General features: G+C 40.0%; 1 protein-coding gene across 3 annotated transcripts in view; it reads left to right on the top strand.

Annotated features, from left to right (window-relative positions):
- Positions 1-23972, top strand: part of phactr2 (phosphatase and actin regulator 2) — a 35580-nt gene extending 11608 nt beyond the window's left edge. For 2 of the 3 annotated variants that reach the window (XM_044045849.1, XM_044045851.1), the window contains exons 2-12: positions 10406-10591; positions 11489-11563; positions 11944-12084; positions 14340-14865; positions 16017-16195; positions 16352-16508; positions 16857-16912; positions 18744-18805; positions 19132-19269; positions 20155-20231; positions 21296-23972. In XM_044045849.1, the coding sequence (XP_043901784.1) occupies positions 10406-10591; positions 11489-11563; positions 11944-12084; positions 14340-14865; positions 16017-16195; positions 16352-16508; positions 16857-16912; positions 18744-18805; positions 19132-19269; positions 20155-20231; positions 21296-21311 (1613 nt within the window). In that variant the 3' untranslated portion in view covers positions 21312-23972. Of the gene's footprint in view, positions 1-3866; positions 4092-10405; positions 10592-11488; positions 11564-11943; positions 12085-14339; positions 14866-16016; positions 16196-16351; positions 16509-16856; positions 16913-18743; positions 18806-19131; positions 19270-20154; positions 20232-21295 lie in introns of those variants that run through there. The other variant, XM_044045850.1, reaches the window with a different exon arrangement.

Raw genomic sequence — 23972 nt, 5'->3', positions numbered from 1 at the left:
TCTTTTCTTTTCAAGACAGTGATAAATGTACAAAATGATTTACATTTGCCATAATCACTCACAGTTACACACATTTTTTATGCGCCCCGTCGTGCACCCTGTCAGAAACGACATGTATGTTTAATAAATAAATAATTATAAGGGGAGGAGAGAAAAGCTCTGAAAAGTAGCACTTAAACAATTATTACCTCCTTTTTCTGCTGAGGCTACTACTTAATATTTGATGACTTCTTTCCTTTCTTCTTGCCCTCCTCCCTGTCCTCCTCCTCTCTTGTCTTTTATTTTGTTTTCCGGTCAATGAAAAGGTCAAGCAGCCTCAGTTCATCTCAGCTATTTAGTACCAAGTTACAACAGGAGGTCGTTTTAGAAAAGTGTCACCTTCACACCTTTACAAATTCCTAAAATCAATCGGATGCTTTCTTCACCTCCCAAATTTAATTTCCACTTATCTTTGTTTTGGATATGATGTACTCTTGCACTTGTCATGTCTGGTCAAGGAAGCTTCTCTAAAGGTGCATTTGATTGGATCTAATAATTAACCAATACCTTTTAATTCATGTGACTGAAAGTTAGCCTTATATGGTAGCGAGTTGTCAATGGGTTTAACTCTTATTATGTGTCGAATAAACTTGAAGCATAAAAACAGTAGAAGGACAAAAACAGCTTTAACTATTAACATTATTGGGGTTTCAGTTTTAAGAGAGCCAGGGTTGTGCTATTGTTCAAGTGTAAGGGTAAATCACACTAAGAGTGTTTTTTCAGAGAAAATATGTTATTTTAATTCTGCATACGTGTATTTCAATAAAGTGATATTGCACTGTCATTATAACATTGCTAAAACAACAAACCCTATGATGAACTAAGATTTTCACATAGTGAAGTCATTGAAAATCGTTTCTTTGCGCCCTTGTTTGTAAAACAATGGTTTAAATTCATGAAGCAACTCCCAGCTTTGAGTTTTTATTGCATATTTTAAAAGTGTCCAAACCTTTATGGAAAGAGTTTTGCAATTTATTTCATTCCATTTGACGTCGCACACGGATACAGTAGTTTCTAACACATTAAACACACTGCTGCTGATCAGGTTGATGACATTACCTCTCTGTCAATGCTAACACTGTCAGTTAACGGTGCTATAAATCTCTCTGCATCCTCCTACGTCTTTACGGCTTCCCTCCTGCACCATTAAATTTAGTTACACCTTATTAACTAAAGACTGCCCCCTAGTATATACCCTTAAATGAATGTGTTTACGTCTCAACAGTGTACCCTACAAACAAAACTGGGTTTAGAGTATATGAGAGAGTACATAGAGTGTGGCAGGGTCTGCACACGTCACTGCAGGAGATTAGTCATCCTGGAATCCCCACAGTCGTCGCACGGAGTTGAGTTTTGTAGTGAACACTAGATGGCAGTCTTGGCTTGGAATGTCACACTGAGTGCATATCATGGCAGTTCTGTCAGGCCTGGTTCTGCATGATCTCAACTGACACTGTTGACAGAGATGACAGATAGAGCTCTGTCTCTCTGTCTCTCTTGGTCACACACACAAAAACACACACAGGTTGGCGCAGTTATTTCTCTAAGGACACTGGATTGAATTCCATTCCGTTTGAGCAGCCAAACTAAGCCTTATCCCTGACCTTAACGTAACCACAATTCAAATCTTATCCCGGAACTTAACCCGTTCCTCAGAAATGAGGTTCTGCTTCATTAGGGCCATGTTTTGGTCTCCATGAGGACCTAAAGAGGTAACAAATACAAGTATAAACACACACACAAACACATGTTGAGCATTGGTCTGGGGCAGGAGTGTTTGGCTTAGTTTATCACAGTTGTCGGTGAAGTGACTCAGGGTCATGTGTGTAATATGAAACAGATTTTATTTCTGTGTCTGCTCTATTATGAAACTTTTTCTCCCCGTCTCATCCCGTTGGATTCAGGCTTCACTGACATCTCTCACTCTCTCTCTCTTTTTAATTAAAATAAGTTGACTATGGGCAGAATCTATTGTTGTGGCCCTTCACAGCCATTGTTCAGACCGAAAACCAGGGATTCATTATGAACTCTATACGCTAACAATTTAAAGTCACGCTGGTGTTTGTTGAATCTCAAGTTGTAGTCCATTAATAACTCTAATAATATTTTACTTTTTGTTTTTAATTTTTATAATCATCTTTGTGGTATAAACCAACATTTATACACTGAAAACAACTTCTTATTTTGTTAAAATTGTATTTGCCAATGTATAGATCGTGAAAACTATCTGTAGAAAAAAAACAATCATTAGTTGCTTATCGACTTTAATGGACATCTGACAGTGACAGCCGTCATCCCACCATCCGCTCTTATCTATCCCTGCTTATGAGGTTCAAGAGTGAGGTCTATTAGTGGATATCTGTGATTTCCTGACATAAGCAGTTTATCACCCACACGCACACACACATACACACACACTTAGTCTATTGTCTGCACACACCAACATATTTTTCTTCTTTAAAATAATAATAAAAAAATTATTTAAGGAAATACTCAGATCCCTTTCTTCAGTAAACGTGTCACAAAGTGTAACGCAGCTACTGTACAGTATCAACACAATTAATCAGCACCTGTGGTTTATGGTTTCGTCTTACAACTTGATGTAAGGTGATTTGTGTAATATTAATCTCCAAATTTAGCCACACTGAGTAGTGCCCGGGGTACCCCAGCCCTTTTTCGCCGGGTGGGGATTTGAACTGGCAACCCTCTGGTTACAAGTCAAGTTCCCTTTCGACTTTGCCACGGGCTGCCACATTAAGTGTGAAATTAAGTGTAATGTCACAAACTAAATGTTCAAAATTACATTGTGTCAAATACATTTCATTTAGGAAGTTAGGAGTTATTACAATATTATGGGCATCAACATTGCTCATTTACTTTAATATATTGTGTGTTATTAATCTGACTCTATACTAGAATACAGTATAGTGCCTTAACTGTAAAGCACAAAAGTGTTGTCATCAGATCAAACTTATTTATTTATCCTCTTATTTCGCTTTGAAAATAATTCACACTCGGAAAACTGCACTGAAACTGCAACGTTGCAAGGAACGATGCATTATCTTCACTTAACAGCCTGAGTGCTTCAGTATTCATCGTATACAATTTCAAAAACAGAGCAGCTGTCCATCCCTATTCCTTCAATCTAAGGTCCACAGACTCATGTAGCTTTTATTGTCGTTCCTACTGTGACAATTTCATTTACAGTGACATATACTGTACATTCACTTTCACATTTGAGAAATTGGTTCAGTAGCATTTCTGCTTTCTGCTTATTCTAAATAACCAACTTATTATCTTATTGAGCTCTAGGGTATTGTTGGTTAGGGTTTGTTTGCTCTCTGTGTAAACAGGTAGACTAAACACTTTTGAGGTTTTAAAGACTCTCCACTCATCCTTCCCTTTCCCACTTGTGTCAGGCATCTACAGTTCTTTTTTTTAAGAAGTAAACTTCTGCTTAAAACTCGCTTTACGACATTTTTGGCCATTCGGGCTACTGTAGAAACATGGCGGCACAAAATGGTGGCCTCCCGAAAGCAAGGCCCTTGCCTTAACTACATATGAAAGGCTACAACAACCAAACTGGGTTTTAAAATAAGGAATATTCATGTCTTACGCTCTCTCTCATGGTGACTATGTCTGTGTATTTCACATTTTCAAACTCTCTCCTGCCCACTAGCATGTAAACGGCTGGTTTTAAGGTGTCGGACCTCAACTTTGACCCCGGCAGCTACTCCTCATCTATAGTCTAATCCCGCATAGAGCAATGAGAGGCATTCTTCAGCTGCTCATAGGAGGAGGAGGAGGAGGGAGGGGGTGGAGGGAGGGGAAGTTACGACGTAGTAGGGACTCACACACTCAGTTAGTAAACCAAGTTTCCAGCGACATCACGGTCAGTAACTGTTTTGAAATGAACCCACTCGGCAGACGGAGTTTATGCGGCGATAGAAGGCCGTGATTGCGGGTTTGGGGGCCCGGTCCGGCCCGGTTGCTCTGGATTGCGCTGATTATGGGTCAGACTGCTGTGTCTGCTGTGTCCCAGACCGCGAGCGGTGAGTATGAAGTGTGTGTGTGTGTGTGTGTGTGCAGTTTCCCCTCACACACATTCCGCTATCTTTACTCCGGAAGTCTTCTCGTTTTGGTGTTTTTGTTTTCTTTTAACATTTTTGTCGCATGTTTTTTTTTTCTTTCGAAACTTTGACACAGCTGCACAAAAGCAGAGCGCTCACTGGTTTTCTAGTGAAAGGAGGTCGATGACCTGTATCTGTTCGAGTAATTCAAACGCTCTTATTAGCGTCGTTGTTACCTACGAGTCTTTTCTAAAAGTGTGTGTGTGTGTGTGACTCAAACCAGTGAATCAGCCAACTAATACAGAACGTGTGTGTGTGTTTATAAAGCGACGTAGTTTCAGTGAAGTTCACTGTCAGACGGTTGTGTACTTAGCAGCCAGTTTGACATCAGTCCAGGTTAATGGAGAAGAGCAGCTGAGTTATTAAAGGTGTAATATGTAGACATAAGGAGGCGTTATTGGCAGCACTTAGACATATTTCCCATAATTGTGTATGAATCGGTGTGTAATTACTTAAAAAAATAAAAAGTTTGATGTTTGTTGTGATGAACGAAGCCTTTAATAGTTATGGTCATCAGCCATCTTGAGTAGCCATGTTTCTACAGCAGCCTGAATGGACAAGTTTAGGCTTACTACTTAAATGAAGAAAACTGCTTCAGGAGCAAAAACATGTGGCATAAACAAACTTTAAAACAGCTGTGGTAACTTCATCAGCTGACAGTCAGTATGTTTACATGCACAGTTTAATCGCGCTAAGGCTGCAGTCCGACTTAAACAGGCAATCGAACAACTTGTCGGGTCCGAGTATACATGCGGAGGAGAACATCGATTTATTGGCCTTGTACGCCTGACTCCGCCTCCATAGGTGGCGCTGCATCTTGACTGAGTTTCCTGTTGACCTTTACATCACAGAAAAACAAACAGGGAATGGCAAGGTGGATTGTGCTGTGGTTCTGTATGCTCATAAATCTTGTTTCTTCATCAGTAGCTTTCGGTGTCGCCGACGACAACAGTACTGCAGTTTATACGCTATCTCCTTCTACTTCCAGGTCAACAATGTCCGGGTAGGACATTTTGGTTTCATGTGCAGAACGCCAAGTCTGACTCAGTGTATACATGCTGGGGTAATTTGACTATGAATTGCATTATCCAGGTATGTTTGTTTGACCAAGTCTAGCTCGATTTTAGTCGGACTAATGCATGACATGAAGAAAACCAAATTATTGTCTTAGTCCATCTAAAAACTGACTTTTAACCTGCATGTAAACACACTGAATGACCACACTGTTGTGAAGGGCACTGTAGTTCCCTGCTGGTCTTGGGATTGGGGAGGGGAGTCCTTTTTTTGTCTGCAGTCTCACCATTGGATGTCACTAATTCTGACACAGAGGAACTATTAGAAGCTCTAACTCTACAGTGAGTGGATTTATATTTAAATATGTCACGACTGAGTCAATAAGGAGCCCAGTTTTTCAAGGCTCCCTAGACGTTCATCACTTATATGACTGTTATCGTTGCTGATGTCTTGTTTTGTCCACAAACTAAAAATATTCAGTTAGTGTCATAGTACATTCAAAAAAAAGAAGAAAAATCAAATGATTTACTTATTGTTTGACAGGAGAGTTTAAAGTGATAGTTCAGGTTTTTCTAAAGTGTGGGTTTATGTGTGGTTGCTCGCAGGGACGCATGAGCTGCTACTGACATGTTTGGTATATTTGTTACTTAAATATGTCCCAACATAGGCTTTGAAGTCACAAAAGAACTCATTTGAACATGGCGATGGAGGCAGCCATGAATCAACAACCCCTGTGATCTGTGATGTAAAATTGCAGATTTGTGCTGTCCCTGTTAGCTATTTTATGATGTGAACTAACGAAAACAACCGTTAGTTCACAACAGTAAAGCTCTTTTTGGATCAGCAGCAAAGAAAAGCACCACATCCTCACATTTGAGAAGCTGGGTGTAGCAGAAATTCTGATTAAAAACATTTTTCACCATGAGAACTGGTCCTAAGGCTCAAATTAATAATGAACGAAGGGCTGCAGCTCTAGTGTTATCCCTTAAAATAAAACACATTTGGATATACAGTATAATTTTTTTCACTCACTGATGGAGAATGTGACATCTTTAAAGAAGTACACTGAAGCTGAGGAAAGTGTGTTCATAGATTTTCAACTGGTGGTGAAAATTGAAGACCTCACCCTATAAGCAGTTTTTTAATAATGACATTGACCCAGCGATTACCATGGAAAATAATCAGCAAGTATGATTTAGTCCTAAGTGGAGTTACATAAACAACACTAAATATATTTCAAGTTTCAGGGGATCAGTGTCTCCTGTGTCATAACTACTTGCCAAGCTTATTTCTTTTGGTCTGTTCGTCTGCGAGCCATGATTGTAAACATTTCACATCCTTATGGGAAAACTGTAATGCAGTTAGGAAGTGAAAAGAAAGAAGGACACTTGATGAAAACAAAACAGAAAGCGCGTTTTTATTATTCTCTCAGCAATTGAGGCCGAACCCAGACTGTTTCGTTGCACAATTAAGTCAACGTGTATATAGGAGCTTGAGTGTACACTCTGCATTGTGTTACACAATGTGATGTCTTTTAAATGCTGAATATACAGGACTAAGCACAGCAGGGGGAATTGATTCAATGATAACATAAAACTGATATCCCATTGAGTTATTACTCCATGTTAAAACACTGTAAAGCTGCAGTTTCCTGTTTGGTTTCCTTTTTCTTCCATTACTCTAGACCTCATCCAAACGGCTAGGTCCTGTGAGTATCATGAGTTAAACTACTGTGCTTCCCTGTCCTACATTGGAAAGAGATTTGGAAGAAATGACCCAAGTGTTAAAAATTGAAGCTACAGCGTGGTGCCACCCACTTCTGCTCTCGTCCAACACTTCTTGTTGCCTTGTTTTCTTCCCTCTCTCTCTTGCTATTTCTACTCTCCCCTCTTCCATATTTCATTTGTTAACCGCCCTCAGTTTCTACTTCTCCCCTTTTTTATTCTCTTAGTTTCTTTTTGCCTCTTCTGTTTTTCTCTCTCGCTCTCTCCCCCTCAGTCCCTCTTCCTCTGTGCCTTATGTCTGCTTCTTCCCTCTCCGGTGACTTGCAGTGAAGGAAGGAAGCCTCTCCCTTTCCCCCTCCCTCTGAACACATGTTCCTGCCATAGTGTCCGAAAAAAAAGGCTTTGTCACAATACATCCCCACTCAATCTCGATGATGTTGTTCCACACAATGTGTAACATACAGTGCACTGAAGACATATGAGACGATTAACTGCAGTTAACGTACAGTGCGACTAACACATTACTGGCCCTAGTGTTGTCGTTGCACAATGTTCTCCGTTTATTGAACGATTCAGGTTTCTTATGTGTCCTAAGTTGTGTTTCTGATTATCCCGTCCACTTCCACAGCTGCTATTCAAATCTTGATTCACCCCTCCCCTCCTGCATGACACCATGAGTCATCTGTTGGGGGAAAAAAAAAAAAAAGCTTTGGTATGAAATCCCGTGTGGAATCATGACGCTGAGTTGGCAGTTGCTATGTGTAATAACATCGCTGAGTTAAGCTCAGGTGATTTTAGAGATGTAGTCAACACTACCTTTGGGTAAAGTGTGTTACTTTTCTGCTTTGCTTTGCGGTCAGTGCTGCCTTACTGTGAAACCACCATTTACAGTTCCTGTGTCTGTTGTGGACTTAGCACATGGATGTGTGCATGTTGTATGTTGTTGTGCCTGCAATGTAAAATACCATGTCCTGCCAATGTCCTGGCTATGTCAATTATAACATTGGCTTAGCTAATCCATAGCTCTCTGCTTACTCCATCACTTAAATTTCTCCCTTTGTTGCTAATGGTTTTACCATAGGACACCAATCAGGTGCAACATTAAAACTGGTAAGTGGTTGTAATTTACTGTAGTGGCAGGAGGAGGTATATCTATAGGTTGTTTTGAAGCATTAACAATGACTTTAGACTTGTTTTGTATGTGAGATTCTTCATCTTCTCCCAGGGTGTTTGGCTTGTGTTGACACGGCTAATTTAGTCTGTTTCAACATGTCTGCAATTTATTTATTTTATGTCGCGAACATTTATTTAAATGCGTATTAAAATGTGCAAATCTTGCCGCCACGCTGAAGGCGCTCAACCATGGGAAGCATCAGTCTGCAGAACAGCATGACTGAACCTGCTCTTTTAAAAACAAAAATAACCTCTGTTGTAATGAAAACTGTAGAAAGGAACTGGCATCAGTAAACAGTCTTGTAAAGTTGTCGTGGGTGTATTTTACTGACTCACAAATGGAGAATTTAGAGTGAAGTCTCTGTCCACGTTGACCTATTTACTCTTGGTACTTTACTTTTTTACTCAAGGTCTTTCATTTAAGATTATCTATAGTTCACAGTGGCCTTTGTTTTCATCCTCTCTGCTCCTCTCCTTTCTTTTCTCTTCTCTGTATGAAATCATTTAGACCATTGTCCTCAGTTTGTCCGCGCTAGAGGTTTAATAATTGGGCTAACGTTGATGATAATTGCTGTTACTGATTTTCCCATCATTAGCTGCTGAAAGGCATCTATTGTTGTGATTTGATATCAACACTGCAACAGGAAGTGTGTATGTGCACGTACACGTGTGCGGGCTAAAATTAGGGGAGATAATATACTGTGCTCTGCGCTCCACTTTTCCCTGTTTCAATATTGTTTATTTTCCTCTTATGTGGTGGATAACTATGAGAGAAGAAGAGAGTTCTTATTTCCTCACCACCAGAGATAAAGCGATGCTAAAAGTAGCTTTACAATTAACTATCCACCTTATTCCTGGAGGTGCTACTGTAGAAATTATTAAGTTGGGAACTTCTTGAGCAGAAGAGGAAGTAGCAGTAAGCAAGCTATTTCCAGTGGCTCTCCACGGTGGGGGCAGCAGGGTTACATGGCTACAGGATCATGCTGGTCTTGCAATTCATGAGCATCTTGCTGTTTGTATTTCACCTGATGTTGTTTATGTGGGACAGTCACATCTCTGACGTCTGCCTTTAAATAAGATTGTGTCCTACCTTTTTTTTTTTAAACAAACCTCAACCAAACTTATCTCTGAAGCCACTTCCTCCCGTCCCTCAATACACAGTAAATCGAACAGCGCTAACTCCAAAACGCCATCTGTTTGAGGTGTAACTGTGATTTTCTTCTTTGTTTGTTTCTGTTTCAGTGTGACTTACACTTCAGCTTTGTCACAATAAACTTCACACTGTCGATGATGATGATGATGATGATGTTCCCACTTGTAACATTTCACAATTGCTCTCACTGATTAGGATCCAGTTGCTAAGATAAAGGCAGACTCCTCTCTCAGCAATAAGCTGTGTCCAAAATTCATGCGAGGTATCATGGGGGATAGGAATAAGATTGATACCAAGTGTTATCTTCAGTTGGGTTGTTGGGTTTTCTACAAGGTGATGTCACTCACGCAAATGCAATTTCACATAGAGATTCATGAATCAGATTCATGAGCTGCAACTAATGATTATTTTCATAATCGATTAATCTGTCGATTATTTTCTCGATTAATCGATGAATCGTTTGGTCCATAAAATATCAGAAAATCTTAAAAAATGTTGATCATGTTCGTCAAACCTGGAAATGATGATGTACTCAAATGTCTTGTTTTGTCCACAAACCAAAATGATTAACTTTTAATGATTTCTTGGTTATCCAGAGCAAAGAAATACAGAATCACATTTAAGAAGCTTAAACAATCGGAAATCTTGTTTTAATCATGAAAAAAACTTAAAAACCAATTATCAATTATCAAAATAGTCGTCGATTGATAATCGATTAATCGTTTCAGCTCTAAATCAGATTCAGAGTCATGTACATGTAAATGATAATCTTTACATCTCTACTGGACTCCATATACTCCACATAGACAAAAGCCTTACTTAGGCTGAATCTGAGGAACAACCTCTTATTTCTTGGCAAGGTTCTGCTATGGTGAATGCAACACACACATACACACATTATCTTAGTGAGGCCACATCTTGACACACACCCTTTGCTCACTGCATTTTCCAGACGCTCATCTAAACTTTCAACAGGAAGAGGAGGACTTTAACCAGCCAAGTCACACACACACTGCAAATATTGTCAAGCCAGAGTAGGAAATATGGTAATATTGTCAAGGCTGAGTTTTAGAGTGAGACAGACATATGTCCACAATATTCTTTATCTCTTTATGTGTACTTTTTCCTGTCTCTCATTCAGATGTCATATATGTCATATGTGTCTCTCCTAGTTGATGGGTTGGAGAAATCATCATCATTGGCCAGCTGTGATGTGGTGGTGGACAGCGCCACCAATACCCAGAATCCCCCTGCGTCGCGGCAGCAACGAGGAAAACTGTCATCATTAGGAAAACTGTTCAAACCCTGGAAGTGGAGGAAGAAGAAAACCAGTGACAAGTTCCAGGATCTTTCCAAAGGTTGGACTTGTCGTGTGTGTGTGTGTGCGTGCGCGTGTGTGTTGTCTTGTAATGATATTATATGAACAAGCTCACGAGTGTCTGTACAACATCACAGGCAGCTTATATTTTTTTGGATTTGTGCTGAACACGAATGGCGTGGGGTGAAGAGTTTACTCCAATCCTTCAGAAAAACAAGTTTAAGCGACTTAATAAGAAGTCGACCTTATCCCGCAGCATTTGTTTCCGTTGTTTTTACATGAATACTCTATTTGTCATTGGATTACATTCCGGAAGCATTAAAGACATTCTACATTGTACATTTAAAAAGAAATATGGATTGCTCCATTGCTATTCAAACACTAAAAGTTGGCCTTATCGTCATTACGGATTGTGGCATTAATTTGTAACAAAAAAAAAGTTAATAGTTTAAATCGTGTATTTGACAGTGAATAATTTGACAATTATATTAATATAATTTAAGATTGTGTGGATGGTTATGGCATCTCTGCTATATTTACAAGGAACAGAGATTAAGTTAATTATCATGAACCAATAAAAGCAGTAAATTCTCATATTTGAGAAACTGAATTTGTTTAATCTTTTTTTTTGGACTGTTTTTAGCTCAGAGTGTGTCGTCAGCCAAGAGCATGCGCAGTGGGTGATGATGATGATGTTCAGTTGTACCACAATGACAGAATTCACCTAGTTCCTCATTCATGCGGTGCTGCTCTGCTCACTGAAGTGAAGGGAATGCAATGCTGTTTGTGCAATAAAAGGAGGAACTAACTGGAGCAGTTCTGCAATGCCTTTTTCCGATTTCTGTCAAAAATGTAACAGCTGTCGAGGACTAGATGGACTAAATAGATTCTCCCCTTGTTGAATCATGTTTTCACCATGACTGTGTTCATCCGTTAGTTCTAGAGAGAAAAATCTCCACCAGACAAACAAGAGAGGAGCTCATCAAAAAAGGAGTTCTCATCCCTGACCAAGGTTTGTCTGATCATTCTGTGGCACATTTTCAATACTTCTGTCAAATGCAAAATCAGAAATGGTTTCGCTTCCGTTATTATGTCAATATATGTTTTACAGCAGCCTGCCAAACCTGCCTGAGTGTGTGTTTCACATTTAAAGCAGAGGCTTAAGGATGTCCTTTCTGGTATTCAAAAGCCACCATAGCTTCCTAGATGTCACAAAGTTCTTGCAGACTGGACCAATTACAATCCAAATGGAGACTTGTCATATTTAAGATGTAGCAAGTGATTTATTTTCCCCAGCATGAGCGGTTTTGTTTCTGTTTCCGTTCCCCTCTCATGTGCTCTCATGCATTGCTGAAAAGGTAGAGGATGTTTACTGTTTCATCTCTCCACCAGATGAATCTATCAACAGTCAAAATCTCAACGGCCATGCCACATCCAGTGTGACATCAGAGGAGGTCAAAGTTGACATAGAGTCTCCAGAAACAGTGCTGCAGGAACAGGCTACTGGTCCCGTCCGTACCGAGGACAAACCAGGTAACGTCTTTGACCCTGACTCCAGGGACACAGAACAGTCAGCCTTCCACGTTGGCCACTTTATTTTTAGATGCATGACGTTAATGTTGCTGCTTTTTTTGGGGGGGTAGTTTTTAGTTTCTTTGAAGTTTTTTGTTTTTTTTTCTCTCTCTCTCAGTTGTGGAATGCATTTGTATCGGCAGCCTGACATTGAATCCCCTGTGGGATCTCTGACCAGCCCTAATGTGTTCAAATAGATATTCCCATTACTGCATCAGCCTGCAGCAGGTATTCTCAGCCTGAACAGAGCAGCATCTCCATCTCCTTATGCCCCCTCCCTCACCCTCTAGAGACAGACCACTGCTCCTCTATCTGATGCTGCTTAAGTGTTGAGATGTTTTCATCTCAACCCTGTTAGCATTGAACAGAGCCATTTGTTTGTCCATTTATCAATAAACGGAACATGGCGCAACGAACGAACACTGTGAACACGGCAGCAGAACACACAGATTGTGCTGGAGGTTCATGGGCTCATTCTATCTGTGCATCTTATGTAAATGAGAATACAGATCACACATCTTTGGGTCATCATCATTAGCTCTTTTCAATGCACCCTTTATCTGCAATCATCTCCTTACTGTGTCCGTGCGCTTGTCTTGCATGTCCATTTTGCGTAGATGTGCGTCTTCTCGTCTGCCTCTCAAATCTCCATTTTAACCTGAACACCAAACGTTTTCTTCCTGCTTCCTCTGCTCCGCTCCGCTCAGCGAGGTGTGACACCAAACCCGTCGCTCGGGCACACCAGGCACGGCCTCAAGATATTCAAGCTAAAAAATTGCAAAGTGCCACTCTGCCTGCCTCCTCCAAATCTGCAGGTGGCACCGCGGCCACAAACAGGCACAAAGAAGTTGCCACAGGGACTAAAAAGACAACTAAGACAACAGTCAAGACAGGCTCATCCACTCAGGCTAAAGCTAACCCACGGGGCTCTAACAACACTAGTCGTGTCATTGGTAAGTTAGTTGGGGCCTGAAGCCAGTTTGCCTGTTGCCTGCCTGCATGGAGAATGTGCTCGCATCACTGTTTGAATGGAAAAGGAGGCTCATTATAAAGCTGCCTGTCAACCAGGGTTTCATGTACACTCCGTCATGTATTTGAAGCGCTTCCTTCAAGTTCCTGCAAAATAATCTCCCCCCCCGCATCCCCTCCATGTCTCTCCCTCTGGATAATGTCCTTTCCACATTAGAAATGGTTTCCGGTCAAGTCTGTCTGTTTTCTCACAAAGCAGAAGTGAACATGTATTCACTCTGCTCTGCAAATGGTTCTACAGTACAAGTGTGTAACATGTGCACGTGTGTGTGTGTGTGTGTCTGTGTGTTGATGCACTTGATAACATACAGACGGATGAATGTGAACCACAGCCCATAACAGTGCATGCAGTATTTGTCTGGTCTTTTCTGAAGGCTTATGTTATTGGAACAAAAGTGGTATGTACATAGATTTTATTTAATGTTTAAGAAGTACAATTTTCAGCGTTACTTTAGTTACTATTTGGATATTCTGTTATATTATAGTTGACAGCATGTTCTAATTTTGCAGCGTCTCACTGATTCAAGACAGATCAATTGTGGAATGTATATAATCCATATATTTAATGTATTAAAAATAAGAATGGAGCTAATAAATGATTAATCAGTTTAAAGCACGAGTAATTTGTGTGTTGGACTTTTGGTTGGTTAAAAAAAGAAATGATTAGACATCACTCTGTGTACCAGGTATCTTCAAATATTTTGGTCCTCACAGTATTTAATTAAAACTCAAGGAGTATGTATATTTATATTTGTTTCGTACATATTATGATATATGATTTTGCGGTTTGATTTTTGTTGTAGTATTTTTTGATTTTCAATAAGTCTCTTTGGGGATTTGGTAATCCCTGTTTACTGTGTATCTTTGAATATAATGACATGATCATTTATATCTGAAAAAAAATAAATAAATCTGACTTCACAGTGAATTTTACAGTTGTTTACTCTTGTTTACTCCTTATCCATCCGAGACAAAGAGCAGCATCCTTTCAATTTAAACCGTAAGAGATGCCTCGGTGGGATTTCATTTGGACTTGTGTTCATATAGAGACAACCGCACTCACACAGTTGGAGGGTGTTGTGTCCCGTGTGTAGCTCTGCATGTCCTCAGGTCATAGGAAGAAAAAAACTGAAGCACTGAGAAAAAAGATCTCTTACATTGTCTTGCTCCTCCTTGTTTCTCCTCAGCCAAATCCTCCCATCCAAAAAAGACAGGAGGCACAGCGAAAACGACCCCTGCCTCCACCTCCAACCCCCGCTCTCGTACATCGAAGGATGCAGGTGGTCCAGCACAGACTGACAGGACAAATGCACGGACCAACCGCAAATCATGCACGCCCAACTCTTCCTCTTTACCTCACAAGGCCACCACCGTAGAGACTCCTAACCAGTCTGGGACGTTAAAGCCATCGCCCATTTCCTCAGACACCAAGGCGGCCTTATCTAAAGCCTCAGGCAAAGAGACTGCTCTGTCTGCTCAGTCTGCTCAGTCTGCTCTGGATGCCTCTGCTGTGGGTAAGGAGACCCACAAAGGACTGACTCCTGATGCCACAGCAGTCCATTCTGCCCATGTTAACACTGTGACAGAAGACACTTCCTTCACAGAGGGAGAGACGGATAACAGCTCACAGGATGAGAACGAAAGAAATGAAGAGGGAGGAGAGGAGGAAAAGAAGAATGGAGAAATAGAGGCTGCTGTGAAGAACAGTCCCAGGTAACAACATTGTCAGGACACTTGTTCACGATCACTGCATGTCAATCTTACATACGGAATGCTCTACACAGCTGTCTTAATGGGTTTCTAAAGCTGCATAACTTTTGGTGTTTTTTTTGTTGCTGATAACTAACAGAAACAATGTAATGGTGCTTTTCCTCCATACAGCCCGGCACAGCTTCGATGGCATACCTTTTGCTTTTCTATTAACGAGAGTACCTGGTACCTACTACTTTTTTTAGTGCCTGCTCTTGCGAGGTTCCAAGTGAACTGAGCCGATACTATACGTGGCGTGGTGAGACAGCCGTCCACTGATTGGTCAGAGAGTGTCGTCACCGGAAGAGTCGCGAGCACGACGTTCAACACGAGAACCAAACTAAACAATGCTGAACTGTAGATCAGTTAAAAAAACTTTAAAATCCTGAAAAGTTGTGTAAATCTCCAACATTTAGCAAGGCAGTGTCTTAAATCTCAACACTGAACAGCTGTATTTAGCAACAGCGCTGCCGAAAGTGCCGCTTTAGCTGGGTCTAATGATTCAGTACACCGAAAACAACTGCTCTACTTGTTTGTGTGCGTCGCGTGTAAAACAAAGTCACGGCACTTTCATGCAGCTGTGTTATGATGACTCAGTAATGGAAAACGATACCAGAGCAGAGTCGAGTTGTGCCGGGACTGTGTAGTGGAAAAGCACCTTAACAGTATTTGTATGCTGTGTCCTCTGTCAAGCAGCCGTCACACCAGACTGAGGGAGCATTAATACACCGGCCGTGCAGGGGCAGGCGGGGATAAGACGCATTTCTCCTGTCAAACTGCTCAATGACAACATTTTCTTTTTTTTTTTTAGAATGAATGTAGAATTCTCGTCTGACGTTTAGTCAAACTCCAACCTGTTTTCCATAGCTCAGTGTTGCTGTTGCCTTTGTTTATCACTTCCAAGGTGAAGCACAGAAATGTTACCGTGGCGACACGGAGATCTAAACACCACTATACTTGAGAAACACAGCATTGTTTTGACAGTAGTAACAGACATTTGTTCACATTTAAAGGTTATGTACTACAGTTTTAATTAATGAGTCGATTTACAATAAACTTAAAGTATTAACATTTAGTTGATCATTTTCTACATTTCTAAAATGTTTTGGCTGCAGGTCAGCAGAGGGCCAGTCTGAAAAGACACAGGGTCTGAGTGTGAAAACAGATCAGGTCTTAGTGACGGTGATCCCTGATAGGCCAAGAGACAGCCAGACTAGTGACTCTGACTCTGACGGCCCAATCCTGTACCGGGATGAGGAGGAAGAAGACGAGGAAGACGACGAGTACACGAATAGTACGCCGTTTCGTGCACCACACAGTCAAACATACCAAAATATCCACATTTATCATTGTAGACTTTGTCAATGTTTGATTAGGATCTTCAACCGATCACTGTGCAGTTTGTTTCAAGGCCCGTAACAAAGTCTCGCTGCTACGTCTTTTATTCCAGGTTCTCTGGCCATCAAGATCCGGCGGAGAGACACTCTTAACATCAAGCTCAGGAACCGACCCAGCAAGAGAGAGCTGGAGGAGAAAAACATTCTGCCAAGGAGCTCGGAGACGGAGAGACACGAGCTACGCCAGCAGATAGGCTCCAAACTCGTCAGGTACACACACACACACACACAGAGCATGCTGGGATTATGTAGCTAGGTGTGAATATTCATCATAGATTTGGCAGGAATCGGAGGTCATAAGGGAGAATGTTGATTGTTTTTTTTGTTGTTGCTGTGGGCGGTGTACGAGTACAAATGATGCACAGTAAAAAGCTTCGTTTTTATTTGACCAGAGAGGCTGATAAAAAGATAAACCTTTGGGTTAACATGAAAAAAAGAAGAAGGTGTAAATAGCTTTTCTCACAAGTGTAACTGTGAAGATCCACGCTGTGTTTCTGAAGAGCTGTGAACGTTTGAATCATTGTAGAAATGTATGAGAACACAGATTTCTCTTTTCAGACGCCTGAGCCAAAGACCCACCACAGAGGAGCTGGAGCAGAGAAACATCCTTAAGCGTAAGTTTCTGAACGACATTTGAAACTGGGGGGAAATCTATTATTATCTTATTATTTTAGAGGCTTTAATTGTAACATAACACACATTTCAAGCTATGGCAGTACGTGTACTTGAGCAACACAGTGGAAAAATGTTGTAATCGGCAGATTTGGACTCTTATTAGTGTCTTATTAGCTAGACGGTATTCAGAGTAGTTCTTGTTGTGGAAAAGCAGACAGTAGTAAGTGGGGCTGTCACTTTTTTATTCAAAATGTGTTTTTATTCAAAATCACACACGTAGGATGTTAATCACCTGCTTCTCTTCTCATAAAGAATTTGTTTGTGGTGTATTAGGGGATCGTCTACAGCAAACGTTCCCAGAGTGCTTTCACAGATCAGATTAAAGAAAGCCAAACAAGACTAGACAGACTAGAAAATAAACAAAACAACAAAATAAAATTACCATAATAATGCTACTGTAAATAAAGCAATTGAAAGCAAGGTTTATAGGTGTTAGTAAATACCGGGTCAGTATAACCAATATAGGTCAGGTGGACAATAAAGCAGTAAAAATAAATAAATAAATAAATAAATAAAAGACAAAGTTACAAGAAGTAGTTTTAAGAAGTGATTTAAAAGACGCCACTGTTTCTGCGAGCCTCATCTCCTCAGTCAGGCCATTCAAAAGTCGACGGTCTCCTCTGGATTGAGCCCTGCCCGAGGATCTAAGACTGCGCGGCGGCTCGTATGGCGGCGGCACAATTATTGACAGAAATGGCAATTACGACATTCAAGAATAGTTTATTTGTATGCATTGGGTTTCTGTAACAACATTATGACCATGCTTTCAGGTTGTCATATCTATAATTCATTCAGATGAGTCAAAATTCAACTTTTAAAGATGTTTGTAATTCACCTGAAATCAAGATCGTTCTGCAATACGTTGAAATGACTCTGTCACTAGTTAGAGTTATGTTAAAGATGACTAGTTCAGTTAAACTAGTTCTTACTAGTCACATTGAAAGAGGTTCAAATGAGGTTGTTGTCTGAGCCTCTCTCTGTTCTGAGAGCTGAAGGCGTGCATGTGTTTCTGTCTCTGTAAGCTGAACAGCAAACAGTACTTGTCTCAGTTTATGTGTCTAATTACACCAAACCCTTCCAGCAGCTTGTTTTTGTGCTTTTAGACCAGGTTTTAATGTTTTGACTCTTTGGTTCACTGTTTTAAAGTCGCTTTAAGCGTTCAGATTGCAGCTCTCTCAAACACTGCCGCTTTCTCTCTCTCTCTCTCTCCCTCTCTCTCTCTCTCCCTCTCTCTCTCTCTCTCTCGTCATGTGATGACTGAGTTTTGACAAACAACAACCAACAAAACCTTAAATAAATGTTTAATCATCATTAAATACATGATCTTCCACGCCCAAGCTCCGACCTTTTAAATCAACACAGTCAATGAAATCCTCTGTGATATTTGGTGAAGGAATCAAGCAATTCCAGTTGCAAACATCAAATCCAATTACCTGAGTTATTTTTTTTTATATATAAAATGTTGTGTTTTCCTTTTAAACCTGGAAGTGGGTCAGTGGGAGATGTTTGGCTCTAGTTAGCCGGATCTATTCAGGGATCCCGGCTGTATATTATCACATTGTTTATTTACGTGCACATTTACTCTCTCGAGGTAAAGTTTCCGTCTATGAAGACATTGTCTTTCTTACAGATTACCTACATAGTCATACTGTGTTGCAGCCACGGTCATGCTTTTATGTAACAGATCACATTTCCCAGTTATTGATAAAAGGAGAAGCTTGTAGCAGACACAGTTGTCGTGAAGTGACTCTGCTGCTTCATTGCTTGCAGAGAAAAATGAAGCGGAGGAGCAAGAAGCCAAGCAAGAGATTAAAAGGAGACTCTCCAGAAAGGTACTGTAAACACTGAACGCACTCTCACACCCATGCACATTTAAGAGAAGACGGAGTCTATATTTAGCTGCTAAAATGTTTAGTTTCACCTTATGAAGTCTTATGGGGATATTGATGCCATGTCCGGTGAACTGAGCCATCTAGGGGACATAAATGGAACTACAGGCGAAAGCTGACTGTTTTTTTGTCAGTGACAGGAAATAAGATCATGTGTTTTAATTTAACAAGTCAGAGAACAACAGTAAAATTAAACATGCAAAAAAAACAAAACAAAGCAAAACACTGAAGTCTGTCTGATCTGTCTTGTTCTTGGCGCTTGTGTGTAGTTGAGTGTGAGGCCCACGGTGGCAGAGCTCATTGCTCGAAGGATCCTGCGTTTCAACGAGTATGTGGAAGTAACGGATGCCAAGGATTATGACCGGCGGGCAGACAAACCCTGGACACGGCTTACTCCTGCTGACAAGGTACTGCAGTTAACAAACTTAATATTACAGCTTCATATTTTATACATTTTTAATACTAAGCTTTACATCGACTTGGAAGTACGGTGAAAGTGAAGTTGAGGTGTTTAAATGATGAAACACGGCCAGTATAGATACCCAAACAAAGCATAATGTCGGCATGTGAACATACATGATAGTTTCCACTGGTGTGTGGTTAGCGTTTAGCCATTAATAGCATCAGTGAAACTGAGTGCTGATGTTTTGGTGGTAAGGCCACAGAGTGTTCACAGTGTTGCCTTTTGCCAGCACTTAACAACTTGAATTGTGAAAAGCTTGATATTATCTTCAACTGAAAAACAATATGGTTTGTCTCTTCTGGACCACAGCAGTTAAACTAAACAAAAGCAGAGTAGAATCTAGGATTTATGATGTTTAGTTTAGTATGTTCTTGGACATGAAGAACACACTCACTGCAAGAATAATGATGACACTTAGTGAAAAAAGTTTTGTTTTTCAAAGTACAAGGTCTTTTTTATCTTGTTTAGAAAAAATCTGTTTCTGTGCCAGGCGCTCCCTCTGCTGTTGATGTGTGGAACTGCACAGAAATCACTCTAAAATCTCCATCATCCTAAACCTTAAACATGAATCCCCCATAGACTTTAACTATCGTCTGTATGATCAGGACAAATGGTCCTGAGTTTCAGTGTCCTCTAATTCTATCCTGTATATTATGATATATGTTGTTTGAAAATAAAAAAGTGACAAACTAACATAAACTTTTCCTAACAATACAAATGTAATGAAATTCCCTTATCAGATTTGGGACTGACAACCCCAGTGTTAGCTTTTATTTGATTTTTATTTCCTTGTGTGTGTGTGTGTGTGTGTGTCTTCTCTGCCCCTCAGGCTGCTATTCGTAAGGAGCTGAACGAGTTCAAGAGCCGAGAGATGGAGGTTCATGAAGACAGCAAACAGTTCACCAGGTACTCAGCGGTCGATTTTTGGGCCCGACTCTGATGATAGCTTGCACTTCATTAGTAATTTACCCCTGTAAATCCTGCTGGTTATTAGCTCCCTGTGATCAATATTTATATTATTCCGGTCCCCTGAAGCCTTTTCCACTAACCACATTAAAGTCATGATATACGCACACGCAGGTCGACTACAGACTACAGTTTATTATCCTTTGGGATTGATTGCCAATAGAGTTCAGGTTCTCTCTCGATGTCTGTGTTATTAGATCTGTGCGACATGGTTTTATATGATACCGCTGTACACATCGCTGAGAGAATATGTTTGTAGAAGCCTTTAAAAGCCTCTGCTTTTCCATTATAATCCAGTATTTGGTTTTTCATCTACGCAATATACATAAGTAGAAAGCTCGCTTTAAATAACTCTCAGTATTTGTTAAATTTACTGTGCTGCCATTGTTTCACTATGCATAGTCTTCAGGTCATATATAGTGCTTGAAATCCTTGAAAGTGCTTGAAATGTCAACTTTCTTTGTTTCTGAGTAGTAGTAGCATTACAAACTCTGCCGCTGTATTTCAGTCCAGTTAAGAAGTACTGAACAAATACTTTTAATTAACTGATTCTAATGATTCAGTTACACTGAAGACAACTGCTTTACAAGTCACTAGTCATTCATGCCAACTGTGTAAGTTTTGTGAAGATGGACGAATCAGGCTACAGCGTCAGTGTCTAATGATGAAGGCCGACTGATTCTCTGACACAAAGACACAGAGTTATTTTTCACTCTCTTTTTCATTCATTCATTCATTCATCTATGATTTGTTCATATTCATTCATTTCACTTTCTGACACAGTAGTACATCTGTTGTCTTTGTACGGATGTCGCATTGTATTCTAGGTTTTCTTTAGTCGCATGCGCCACACAACAATCAACTGTGACACTGACCCACTCCCTTCAATGGCAGCACAGATGTAAAGGGCTGAAAATGCTTGTAAAGTGCTTGAATTTGACCTTACACTGCATTCATTTTCACTGCCTTGTATCATTTCACGAGCAAAGCCTGTGTATTTTCAGATTCCATCGACCTTGAGAGCGCTTCACTGCCACAAAACCCTCTGGACCACGTTTCCCAGCAGCCCTCTGGCCTTCTGGACCCTCACTACACCGCTCACATCAACTCATGATGATCTTTCTCTATAATGATAGTTAAAGGTTTGTCTTAAGGCGCTGGCCATCCACAGACTCTGGAACAAAAACAAATATAAACACATATCTATAGTCACAACAGTATGTAGAACTATTTATTGACAGATGTGGAGAGCATACTGGTATATGAAGTGTTTCTCTTCCCTTTCTTCGGTTCACTTCAGGCCTTGTAATAAAATGTTTCATCGGGGAGGAGAATAGCCTTGTAGTAATGAATGTGACCCAAGTGTTTCTGTACAGGTTGTGTACATGCCACGGTATTCTTTGTCATAAACTGCCAAATAACCATATATGGGCATCCTCTTAGAGCGGAAGAAGGGAGTGATTGGTTGGTTGTGTGCCGTTGTCAGTGCCTGTGTCATAGATGAGAGGTTTGTTCTGCTTTCATGTGCCTCTCGGGGCTTGAATCTGAAATGCTGCAGTTAATTGTAAGACATATTTGAAGTATATTGCCACTAGAGGGCATTATATCATAAGAGCTGTAGCCTGTAAGGATGAAGGTGTGTGTGTGTGTGTGTGTGTGGATGAAGTGTTGATATTTTAAACTGCTGAAGCCGAGGGAGCAGTGGGTACCTGAGGCTTTAATAATGAAGTGCAATGGAAATCGCACCGGTTTATAGCCCCGTACTAATCACTCGGCACTCCTGATGATACACAATAATCATGTGTCTTCATATATCTTGTGCCGAGTTATGCGATGCTTAGATTCAAGTTTAGACCTCAGTATTTCATTTTAAGTAAGTCCAAGTGAATCGGTGCAAAAGAAAGGAGTTTCACCCCTGAATGTACCATGTAAAAGGAGATCATTAACGTAGAGCTGCAACGAACGATTATTTTCATAGTCGATGAATCTGTCCATTATGTTTTCTATTAATCGAGTCTTTGTTTGGTTCATAACATGTTGATAAATGTGTCAAATGTTTGAAGTGATGACCAAAATCTTTCAATTTCAATGATTTATTTGTCAAATGGAGCAATGGAACCAGATTCATATTTATTGTTTTAATTACTAAAAAAAAACAACCTAAAACCAAATAATCAAGGATCAAAATAGTTAGTAATCGATTAATCGTTGCAGCCCTACATTAATGCATAGATGGAGAACTTAAACCTATAAATTTCACTTTCAGAAACATAAAAAACTGGTAGAGGAAAAAGATAAAACGCGGGTGTTTATTGTTGCCAAGCATTTTCATGCAAAATTCAAACGACCACATTCGTGATTCTTGATAGCGATTGACAGGTTGAGCGTGCTGACTTGTTCCCAAATAATATTTTACAAAGACTAACTGAGAAGGACAATTATTCTGTCTGTGTTTGATTGTGTGAAAGTTGCAACATGAAAATGATGTACAGTGATGGAAAAAACAACAAACAGTATTCATCTATGTCCGTGTCTATGTTGTTATATATTGATTTTTGTACAGAATGTATATGGAGCATGTGCATACATCGAAATGAAATTTACTATCAATATTATAATACAGTGATGTGAAAGTTTGAAGCTCTGATTTTAGTTTGGGTTTGCCTCACCTGCCTGTTCCTGTTTTCAAACTATACAAGAAAACATTCTGGAGGCAGTGACGATTCTGATTAGTCAATGTCCTTAATGCAGCTACGTCACTGGTGGTGACTCGGTTTAGAAGCGACTTGTAATCCACTTGTTACCCAAACTAGATAACGGGCTACAACAGTGACACAGACCAGATTATAAACGCTCCAACATGCTCACGTTTCAAAACAGTGGTCTTTTATAATCCAGGTCCGTTTTGTGAGTCCATGTGAAAGTACCTCGGTAAACATGAACTGCTTTTTAAAAGACTATCATTTAAATCAGGTTTATTTTTAAGTCCATGTACAGTGGGTGTCGTACTTGTAAAAAGATATGAAGACAGTTGAAGTGCATTAATTGTACAGAGATCCTAAGTATTCATTAATGAAGTAAAAATGTCCTTAGATGTGATTATGGCTACATTTTAAGTATCGACGTACCACTTAATACTAATGTGAAATCGTGGAATTTAAATGAAGTGGCACCCACCAAGAACACGTTAGAAATCCAATTTGTGTAAAGGATTCAAACATATAAATATTTATTTATAATACGAGTACTTATTCCCACCTAAAATATTCAGTGTGTCATTAAAGTACCAAACATTCAGTCATTTTAGAGTCATTTTAAAACACTTGCGTTCAGCTTGAAACTTTTGTGTGTTTTTTATTTGCAGCTGCAGAGGCCTTCGTAAGTTCACGGAAATGTTTACATTTGAAAATGCCTCATGCATTTTTTATTATCCTCCCCATTTGTCAGTAAGGTAGCAGGAGCATTTTCTTTTCTTTTCTTTTTCCCCCCACATAAGGGCAGCGCGATGCTCAAAGCAGCAAAGACCTGGGACTGGATGTTTCACATGGACTCCAAATACCTTTACTGTGTAGGATGATGTCATGCTGTATATCCCCCTCCACCCCCAAAAAACTGCTACTGTTACATGTAAACTGTCAAAACATGTATATTGTTTTTGTATATAAAGAATCATGAAAAGCA

This window comes from Solea senegalensis, linkage group LG15 (assembly GCF_019176455.1).
Source record: "Solea senegalensis isolate Sse05_10M linkage group LG15, IFAPA_SoseM_1, whole genome shotgun sequence".
Classification (NCBI taxonomy): Eukaryota; Metazoa; Chordata; class Actinopteri; order Pleuronectiformes; family Soleidae; genus Solea; species Solea senegalensis.
This window is presented reverse-complemented; position numbering and strand designations above follow the sequence as displayed.